The following is an 11,221-nucleotide window of genomic DNA, read 5'->3' as shown; positions in this document are numbered from 1 at the left end:
CCACCTTCCCTGGAACTTCACCCTGACACCTGACGAGCGTGTCGAGGACATCAAGTGGATCTACCGGGCGGAGGACGGCTCTGAAGAACTGATCGCCATCTTTACTGCTGGTCAATTTGGTCCCATGCCTCCATTCTCTGGCCGCGTGCAGTGGACTGGTCAGGGGGGAATCGTGGTCAGTCAGGCACAGTCCGGTCACTATACTGTTGTGGTCCACACTGGCGATGCAACTCATCCCTTGGTCACGTTTTCCAAGAATGTCTCCGTTTCGGTTGCTGGTGAGCACGTTACTGGCTCTTCTACAAGATCGTTGACTCTGTCAGGCCTATGCATTTATTTAGCTCGCGAAATCTCTGACTCAAAGTGAAAAAAATGAACACAAAAATATGAACAAAAATTGTTGACTCTGTGTTTTGTATTGGCTCAGATTTTTTACTCAACGAGCACGTGTTTCCTTTGCATTTTTAAGATCATTCTTGGATCATCTTTCTAGCTCATTCTCAAAAGCTCTGACTGAAGAAGTACACGAACAAAAGATACTGTCATGTGCAAATCGCAGAAAGTGGTGTTTTTTTTGGTTTAAATCTCAGAAACTTGTCATACTCTCTCCCCAGACGCGCCGACAGCAGAGAGCAGCAAGTTGCACGTGCTTCAGATGTCGGACGCAGTTGTGGACAACACGACGGGACAGTGGAGAGTGCAGCTTTCCTGTGGCGTCTTCACTGCCCTTGGTCGGCCAGCTGTCCACGTCGTCTGGGCGGTTAGTTCAAGTTCCAATGTTCAAAACATTATGCTACTTTTCAGTGAACTGATACTCAAAGGGAAGTAAGCTCTCTAAAAGCACACGGCATGTGTGATAGAGTAAGTGAGAGTTCTTCGGAAACAGTCTTATAGAGAACAGCAAGCATTGAAATGAACAAGCGACTTTCATCCTCAATCATCCTCAATAGTTAGTGTTGCTACGTTCCAGTGTTTTCAGTTGCTAAAATAAGGTATGGTGATTTCAAGGAAGCGGTCGTTGATCTGCGGACCTGTGGTTCTGGTGATTCAGTTGTTTCGCCTTGTACATTTTCGGTCGATGTTCTTGATCATGGTATTCTGACCTATATACTGGAAAGCTAAACAAAATGGATCTAAGTGTCATAATAAATACTTGCTGTTTATAAGGCCTATTCATTAATATAATATACATACACAAGGGCTCCCCATAGCGCGCGTCCCTGCGTCCTATACGCACTAGAAGCCGAAAACACGTACTAACAAGAAGAGCAAACGCTCGATCGAGTCACTTTCGCAGTTCTGAATATTATATGAGGCATCAGATGGACAGGAAGAAATTGCTATTCACAACACAATGAGTCACGTTCACATAAAATTTGAGCCCGGTCACTTTTATAGTTTCCGAGAAAAGCCCAACGTTAAGTTGTGTGTTGCCGAACAGAAAAGGCTAGTTATCTCCCTTGTTTTTCTGATAACGTTCGTAAAAGGCTACAGATGTAAATACTTTGATGTAAAGAATAATCCTACAAAGTTTCAATCACATCCGATGAACTTTGTCAAAGATATAAAATGTCTAATTTTTCCTTTGACGCTGACCTGTGACCTTGAAAAAGGTCAAAGGTCAACGAAACCATCGTTAAAGTGTAGAGGTCATTGGAGGTCACGACTAAACAAAATATGAGCCCGATCGCTTTGATAGTTTCCGAGAAAAGTAGTCAAAGATATAAAATGTCTAATTTTTCCTTTGACGCTGACCTGTGACCTTGAAAAAGGTCAAAGGTCAACGAAACCATCGTTAAAGTGTAGAGGTCATTGGAGGTCACGACTAAACAAAATATGAGCCCGATCGCTTTGATAGTTTCCGAGAAAAGTCCAACGTTAAGGTGGTGTCTACGGACGGCCGGCCGGCCGGCCGGACGGCCGGCCGGCCGGACAGACTAACACTGACCGATTACATAGAGTCACTTTTTCTCAAGTGACTCAAAAATGTATGGAGAGGGACCCGGGACGCATTAGACTTTAAAAGAGCGGGTCCTGGGACGCACTGAATTCCCTTATCGTGCGTACCGTAGATACAATTCTCAGACTGCAACATTCTGCAGTGGGGGTCCATGGAGCCTCTAAAAATTGAAAGTGGGGGTCCCGGGACGCACTAAGAGGGGCGTCCGTGGGGAGCCCTGACATGCACACAACACAAGTGAAGCACACCTTTACATTACTGCAGCGGACTCATATATTCCATCTGTAAACAAGTACCTTGAGTTGTTGCTAGCGTGGGTGGCCTCATTGTGGCGATGTTGGCGTGTTACAAGCTGTGAGTTCTCAGATAATACACGATGTTTAGAATTAATTCTGTCAGGATTGTTTGTGTTGAGAAAGAGTAAGTACCCTTGATTTTTCTCGGACGAACGTACGACACGTGGTTCCTGTACACGTGTATGAGACACACACACCCTCGTTATTGACTGGACCATAGTGTCACGTAGGAAAAAATGTCACGTGCGTAAACTTTCCCACGTGACATTACAGACCGGGCACTGCGAGGGGGGTGGTGGGGTGGGTCATACACGTGTACAGGAACCACATGTCGCAAATTTGTCCGAGGATTTATTTGTTTGTTTGTTTGTTTGCTTAACGCCCAGCCGACCACTGACGAAGGGCCATATCAGGGCGGTGCTGCTTTGACATTTAACGTGCGCCACACACAAGACAGAAGTCGCAGCACAGGCTTCATGTCTCACCCAGTCACATTATTCTGACACCGGACCAACCAGTCCTAGCACTAACCCCATAATGCCAGACGCCAGGCGGAGCAGCCACTAGATTGCCAATTTTAAAGTCTTAGGTATGACCCGGCCGGGGTTCGAACCCACGACCTCCCGATCACGGGGCGGACGCCTTACCACAAGGCCATCCGTGCCGGTAATTTGTCCGAGGAAAAGCAAGGGTTAAGGAAACTAACTCTTTCACAACCCATACACAATCCGACAGAGATATTTCCGAAATTTAAGTGCGAGCATGCGACTGAAAACTGATCGTATGTTTACCAGACTCCCGACGGCCAGACGCTGGAGAGTTCCGGTGAAGAAAACGGCACATTCCATCTGCTCCTGCCCAACCCTCCGTCTGGGGGTAACTACACCTGCACTCTCCCGCCCCTCTCCCCAGCCTCACGCTGTCTCCCGCCCCTCTCCCCGCTGCTAGAGGGCGCCACAGTCCATGTGGATCAGGTCAAGGTCAGCTTTACTCTGTTGGAGGCCAGGCAGAAAGAGACAGAGGACAGACAGAGAGACACAGGGACCAGGCAACAAGAGACACAGAGGAAGCTTGTGGCTGACAACGAACAGCTGAAAAAGGACGTTACAGATCTTCAAGCAAGGCTAGGTGTGTGTGTGTGTGTGTGTGTGTGTGTGTGTGTGTGTGTGTGTGTGTGTGTGTGCGTGTGTGTGCTTGTGTGTGCTTGTGTGTGTGTGAGTGTGTGTGTGTGTAGGTGTGCCCGAGTCTGTTAGTTTATGTGCATGTACAGATGTGTGTGTGTGTGTGTGTGTGTGTGTGTGTGTGTGTGTGTGTGTGTGTGTGTGTGTGTTTCTGATAAATGAAAATATCATCAGCATCTTCTTCATAATCGTCTTCATCATCTTCATCATCATCATCCCAACATCACCACCACAATCACCCCTGGCAAATCACCACAACCACAACCACCACAACGACACATTTTTCAAATGTCAAACGAAACATGTCTATCATACAGGCACAGCCAAGCTGCGGATCAGTTTCCACGCCACGCTGGCTTTAGACTTCACCGGCTCAGGACCTATTCAGCCCTTCGACGTCGTCACTAACGAGGGGGACGCCTTCAACGACACCAGCGGCGTCTTCACGGCACCAAGGAACGGGACCTACTTCTTCGCGGCATCAGCGGCAACCAAGAGCCCGGACAAGTGGATCTACGTGCACCTGATGAAGAACGACAACGTGAACGTGGCACGGGCCATCACCAAACAGTACGCGGATAACCACACAATGGGGTCCATGCATGCTACGCTGTACCTCGTGGCAGGCGAACGCGTGTGGCTGAAAAACTTGCAGCCAGATGGAGAGTATGTCTTTTTCACCACCTCTTTCACTGGATTTCTGGTCAGTGCCGACGTTTAAATGAAGAGAAGTGAACGCCAGTAAAGATCCGTGCCGACTATTAGATGAAGAAAATTGAACGAAAATTGAACGCCAGTCTGGATCCGCTCCAACGATTAAACGAGCAAACGTCAGTTAAGATTGAATGAAGAACAATAATATTCAGTCAAAATTCGTGCCGACGATTTAAATGAAGAATTGTGAACGCCAGTAGACATCCCTGCCGACTTTCACATGTTTTAAATTAAACGAAAATTGAACGCCAGTCAAGATTCGTTCCGACGATTAAACGAGTGAACGTCAGTTAAGATCCGTGCCGACGATGAAAGGAAGAACATTGAACGTGATTCAATATCCGTGCAGACGATTACAAGAAGAGAAAACGTCAGTCAGCATCCGTACCGACGATTAAACGAAGAACAGTGAACGTCAGTCGAGATCCGTGCCGACGATTGAACGAAGAACAGTGAACGTCAGTCGAGATCCGTGCCGACGATTGAACGAAGAACAGTGAACGTCAGTCGAGATCCGTGCCGACGATTGAACGAAGAACAGTGAACGTCAGTCGAGACCCGTGCCGACGATTGAACGAAGAACAGTGAACGTCAGTCGAGATCCGTGCCGACGATTGAACGAAGAACAGTGAACGTCAGTCGAGATCCGTGCCGACGATTGAACGAAGAACAGTGAACGTCAGTCGAGATCCGTGCCGACGATTGAACGAAGAACAGTGAACGTCAGTCGAGATCCGTGCCGACGATTGAACGAAGAACAGTGAACGTCAGTCGAGATCCGTGCCGACGATTAAATGAAGAACAGTGATTGTCAGCCAACACCCGTGACGACGATTGTCTTGTCTTGTCTTGTCTTGTCTTGTCTTGTCTTGTCTTGTCTTGTCTTGTGAGAGGCACTGCCTTCCCCGTTCCTCGTCGTCCCTCTGTCGATAGTTCTGGTCCAATAAGCCCTTTCCATCTTATCTATCTTTGTTATCGATCACTTCTTCATGCCTTTCATCTATTTATTTACCGTTAGATTGCCACCCTTACCAATGTATCTATTCATCAATGCTTCTATTCCTTCATGTACCTATCTATCTATCTATCTATCTATCTATCTATCTATATGCCTGACTGTCTGCCTGTACGTCCGCCCGTCTCTCTCTCTCTCTCTCTCTCTCTCTCTCTCTCTCTATCTATCTATCTATCTATCTGTTGATGCCAAAAGAGTGACTGCCATAACCGCGTCTGCAGTTTAAACTCTCTATTCTCACTTCCGTCGTTGGATCGAGTGGAGAAAAAACAAGTCGCGTGTGCTCGCCTTCATAGGCAAGAATTTTTATGTGCGTTTTCAAAATGCAATCTTTGGGTATTTGTTGAATCGTCACTCTCCTCCTTTTCTTCTTCACTCTCATTCCCCTTCTTTTCCTCTTACTCTTTCCTTTTATCCACCTCTGTTCCTTCTTCAGTCCTTCTGTACTTACCCTCTTCTGTGCCTTCCCTTCTTTCGTTCTTCACCTTCTGTAGGCCTCTTTTGGATTGGCAGTGCACGGCCATTCCCTCTGAGGCCTGTTGTCTTGAGCACTTTATTCTTTCTTCTTTGCAAACTCTTTTTGCCTGCTCTAGCTTCTTCTCTCTTATACTGTTTCCTTTTTTGTTGCTACGTTCTTCCCTTATTCATTCTTTTTACTGTTCTTTTCGCTAGCTCTTCATTCTTTACTTTCTTTCTGCTCTTTTAGGTCTCTTTAACTTCTATCTCTTTATCTTTCTTTCTTTTCTTCCATCTCTCTCTCTCTCTCTCTCTCTCTCTCTCTCTCTCTCTCTCTCTCCATTTCTGTGTCCTTTCTCCTTCTCCTCTCCTTCCCTTTCTCTTTCCCTATCTCTCCCTCCTTCCCTCTCTCCCTCCTTTCCCCTCTCTCTCTCTCTTTCCCTCCTACCCTCTGTCCCTCTTTCCTTCTCTCTGTCCCTCCTTCCTTCTCTCTCTCTTTCTTCAATGTGTGTTGACCCCTCTGTTATTCCTTCTTGTTGGTCGTGTTAGCCAAAGCTTCACTCTTTCACCGGTATCGGCGTGAGTTTTTGTAACGAAGTGTGCGCTGATTTCGTGCTTGTGTTGCTTGGCCAAAGAATTCAGTTGTGTTTTTGTATTGAGCACTATTCAAAAAGGGGTATGCGGGAACTGAATAGCGATTGAAGGTCATTTTTCCACTGGCAACCGTCGGAGGCAGTAGCCGAGTAGGCTTAAGGTTCAAGGAAGCCTATCTTTTCTTTTCTTTTTTTTTACACTTCAGTGAAGTTTGTGGTCTGAAGTTAGTTTCTTTAATGGGACAATGCGCAGTACAGGTATGTTGATTTATCTGTTGATTGTTTGCATTATGATTGCCTTATTGTTTACCGAAATATGCCTATTATATTGCACCGTTTGCAACTGACTTTGTGCTCGGATTTGCCGCATATGTCGAGACGTTTTTCTTCAATATTTTTGGACGTTGTTTATGCGTTTTCTGCTGATTATCGGCTTGTTTTGTTTGAGCGAATAAATTGTCCGCAATAATAACTGTAGATGATGAAATTTCAAGTTTGATTTGATGAGTATCTAATTTGTAGGGTAATTTTGACATTTTTTATGGATTTTAAATTCGCAGTTAACTCAGTGTAATTATAGTGCCGAAAGGGAAATATACGTTGGTTAAGCAAGTTTACTTTGATAATTTATGCGCGAATTCATGGTCTGACCGGATTTGACTATTTGAGACTTTGGACGATTCGCTTAACTTCGCTGCCTATTTTGTTTATTCAGTGTTAGTAATTCTGGTATTTGAATGTTATGAGTTATTACTTAAGCCGGAATCTGCGTCACGTCAATGTAATAATATTATGCTTTAATGATTTGTGCTTTCTTTGACGCCGTCTCACCATTTAAAGAGGTGATTAACATGTTTGAAGTTATGCGTTTATGAGAATGTGCTTTGATGTTTCATCTTAGTGATTCTAGTATTCTAAATTACTTTTTGTAGTTTTCACCAGGGTCAGCGTCATGGTCACGGAATACAACAATAAACCTCCCGTAACATCATCACCTGCGTGAATTCTTCAGCGTGAGAAAGAGGCAGTTAGCGTGTCCCATAAACTGAATGCGAGTACAGTGAAAACTGTGCGCTGAGAGAAGACTCATCACCGTTTACGCCTAGTCATCTCTCCGCCTCTTATCAAAGGACATAAGCAGCTCACCCACCATGGCCGACCAAGATCAAGATGCCAGTCAGCCCCTGCAAGAATCACAAGCCAAAGAGATAACTTACCTTAGCGACATTCATCTTTCACTGCCTTCAGCCGATACTACAGTTAAGGAAACCTTCACTCTAGACAGCCAGGCTTCAAAACAGACTTCTCAAGACGACTCAGAGCACCATATGACGAGATCCACCGACCAGATCTCCGACAGACCAGTAGAGGCATCTAATGTACCACCATCAGACACCAGACCTCACCGCCAATCAGGTCCAAGCTCAGACGCAGTTAAGACCCTTGGACCCACACGGACCAAAGACTTAGAAGAAAACATACGAGAGGTAGGGAAATTGGTAGGCCAGATACAGGAGAGACTACATGCTGGTAGCTCAATAATCCCACAAAAGGCCCGCGAGCTACATACCATACTGTTGAAACAATGCCGAGCTCTAAAGGAACGCCTTGTAGCCGTCAGATATCTGAAACTGTCTACCCCATACGAAGACTCTTGTTGTGAACTTTTTGATATCTCTGACAATCTAGTTAAACAATTAGCCCAAATTACTCTAGAACCCCCAGATGTTCAGCTCACCCAGACTAAAAAGAATGACGTTACAGATCTGAAGCGTAAGGAAAATGAATCTAGACAGACTAAAACAAACCCAGGAAATTCTTCCATTTCCTCCAGCTCTAAGCACTCTTCTGGGACCCATTCTTCAACTTCTTCTCGTAGACGTCTTGCGCGATCCGAAGCAGCAGCTATTCAAGCCAAGTGCCAAATGATGGATAAACTTCAAGAAACCCAACGAAGAGAGGCTGAACTGAGACATCAAATGGAGCTACAGAAGAGAAAGATCAAGCTAGAAGAGGTTCAACGAGGAATGGAGGAGACTGGACGCCTACAGAAGATCAGACTAGAAGAAGCTCAGCGGGAAATGGAGGAGGCGAGGCGCTTCCAGGAACTTGAAAAACAAATGATTCAAGTAAAGCTGGAGGAAGACAGAGCAAGACTACAAATGGAATTGAACGTAGCCAATGCCGTAGAAGAAGCTCTCAATCCAGCAGCACTAAAGGATGAAGCAAACTCCGTCCTGAACTCCTTGCCCTTGTGTGATCCCATCAATGAACTGTTCTTATCTCGCACTGAAAACCAAGGCATAACAGACAGGGTAAATCCCACTACAAGGCCTCATAAAGGAACAGCCTCACAGACGAATTATGCCCAACCAAGCATGAGTGACAACCGTGGGACAGATGCTAATTTGAGTAACATGTTTCATCATATTCCAAGGAACACCGACCCAAGGTTCGACCAGGTACATAAAGATCATACTAGAGTTCCAGCAACTTTTCATAACTCCAACGGCCTGCGTCGAGACACTCCTATGAACACACAAGTCCACTTCAAGTCTGATCCGAGTCAGTGGCCACATTCCTCACAAGGACAACCCCAAGCAAGTCAAGGACTGCCCATACAGAGCGAACATTCACTGAATGCCAGCGCGCCACCCTTCACCTCAAGGTATCCTGCTTTCTCCGCTCAGACTAACACGGATAGCGTGCATGAACAGAGACATTGCTTTTATCCCCAAGAAGATGCCGTTCCAACCACCTACGTCAACCTCGCAAAATCAATTGCAGATGCTCTCACAATTAGCAGGCTTCCCGTTCCAAAGCCACCAGTGTTCAGAGGGGACCCCTTAGAGTATCCATCATGGTTTGCAGCCTTTCAGCACATGGTGAGGAACAGTGCAGTTGGACCAGAAGATAAAATGCTGATGCTTCGCGAATTCATCGAAGGTCCAGCCAAAGTTGCCGTTGGTGATCTCTACTATGATCTCGGAGAAGAGTCCTACAACAGTGCCTTAAAAATATTGAAAGGGCGTTTTGGAGAAGACTACACCATCGCCGAGGCATTGAAAGAAAGACTGGAGGCATGGCCAGAAGTGAAGGATAAGGATACAGTCTCCCTCAGAAACTACGTAGACTTCCTCAGACAGTGCTGCGTGATGGCGAAAAAGATAACCGGACTTAGTATCCTAGAAGACCCTGCACAAATCAAGCGTTTAGCCCACAAGCTTCCAGACTCACTAGCATTGTCATGGGGGCAACGTGTTGCTGATAGCAAGCTCTCCTGTGGCAGATATCCAAGTTTTGCCACCTTCGTCAAGTTTCTGGACAGCAAATGTGAAGCTCTTCACGAAGCAGATCTTCACAATAAAGGTAGAAAACGAGGTGCTGACCAGTCACAGTCTACCAAGGCCAAGGGAAAGCAGACCTACACAACAATCAGCGAAGTGGACAAACCGGAACAGGAGAACAAGCCGGGAGAAGACACTGCAAAGGACCCAGCAACAAATACGTTTCCTGCACAAAGAGGTTGTCTTTATTGTAATGATAAACACTTTACCCCAGATTGCAAGAAGTTGGCAGAAAAACCCTACGCAGAACGAAAGGAGTTTGCGATCAAACGAAAGCTTTGTTTCAAGTGTTTGAGAGGCTTCCATGCTGCCAAAGGGTGTTTTGCTAAGGTTTCCTGTGACACTTGCAAAATGAAGCATGTTACAATAATGCACGACCCGGATTTCAATCCCACGCAGAAAGCCACTCACCAAGTCTCTTTGATTGACGAGGAAACTGATATGAAGTTTGTTGCCACTACCAAATGTGGAGAAGGCCTCTTTGATGAAGTCAAGAAGAGTTATGCCGTCGATCACCACATCACCACAAGACTTTACTCCCTCTATATGCCAGTATATGTCTCGTCTGGACTGGACCCAAGCAAGGAAATACTCGTCTACGCCATGCTCGATACCATGAGTGACACGACTTTCCTTAGCGATTCGGTGATGAACAGGCTTAACCTGGGAGCACAGGACTCTGTTTTGACACTGACCACTATGACCTCCAAGGCAGAAACGGTGGAATGCAAATCGTTCACCAATCTACGTGTGAGAGCCTATGATTCCAAAGAGACTCTCAAAGTTCCAAAAGCCTATTCCCACCCAGAGATCAGTGTTGATCGGAGCCAGATTCCCACGCGAGACACTATACTTTCCATGTCTCATCTTGAACACATCGCCCACTGTTTCCCCCCTCTCTTGGATGCTCCCATCGCCATTCTATTGGGCGTCAATGTATCTGAAGCTCTACGCCCTTTGGAAGTAGTCTTCGGTGAACCTGGCCAACCCTACGCTCAACGAACGAGACTGGGCTGGGGCCTAGTTGGAGAGGTCGCGGCATCATGTGAACAAGATGGACCCCCTGCAAACGCCTTCGCTTCAAAGACTCTCGAACAGCCAAGACCGCCCACCAGAAAATCTGCCTTCTGTTTTCGCACCAGAGATCGCACTAACGAGCACCTGATCAGGCTACTGGAAACAGACTTTACTTGTCCTGATGACCCCCCATCCTCTCAAGAAGACAGAAAGTTTATGAACATTCTCAGTAAAGGCATTGAGCTGAACAGTGAGGGACATTACCAGATGCCCTTGCCCTTCAAGGATGGAGAACCCCTACTTCCTCCAAACAGGCATTTAGCACTACGGGGACTTTACAGTTTGAAACGTCGGTTCCTCTCCAGTCCAGAGCATTTTCAACTCCATGGAGAATTCATGAGCCAAATGGTGGAAAGACGAGATGCTGAAATAGTGCCAGAGGCGGAGATCAGCAGTAGCCCTACATGGTATATCCCTCACCACGGAGTCTACAATCCCAACAAGCCGGGAAAGATACGAGTGGTTTTCGATTGTGCAGCCAAATGCAATGACGTTTCACTCAATGACTTTCTCCTTTGTGGACCAGACCAACTGAACTCATTACTGGGTGTCTTGTGCCGATTTCGTTGGTATCCAGTGGCC

The 11,221-nt window shown here is 46.2% G+C and overlaps 1 protein-coding gene across 1 annotated transcript; it reads left to right on the top strand.

The window, feature by feature from the left end:
• Positions 1-3,044: 3,044 nt before the first annotated feature.
• On the top strand, positions 3,045-4,608 carry LOC138948292 (complement C1q-like protein 4; the record flags this gene model as incomplete). Its single annotated transcript, XM_070319805.1, has 2 exons — positions 3,045-3,384; positions 3,755-4,608. Coding segments are annotated over 2 exons (744 nt in total), but the record flags the coding sequence as incomplete, so codon positions are not given.
• Between the last annotated feature and the right edge of the window lie 6,613 nt (positions 4,609-11,221).

This window comes from Littorina saxatilis, linkage group LG15 (assembly GCF_037325665.1).
Source record: "Littorina saxatilis isolate snail1 linkage group LG15, US_GU_Lsax_2.0, whole genome shotgun sequence".
NCBI classification, from domain to species: Eukaryota; Metazoa; Mollusca; class Gastropoda; order Littorinimorpha; family Littorinidae; genus Littorina; species Littorina saxatilis.
The sequence above is the reverse complement of the archived record's forward strand: the minus strand, read 5'-3'. Positions and strand labels throughout refer to the sequence as shown.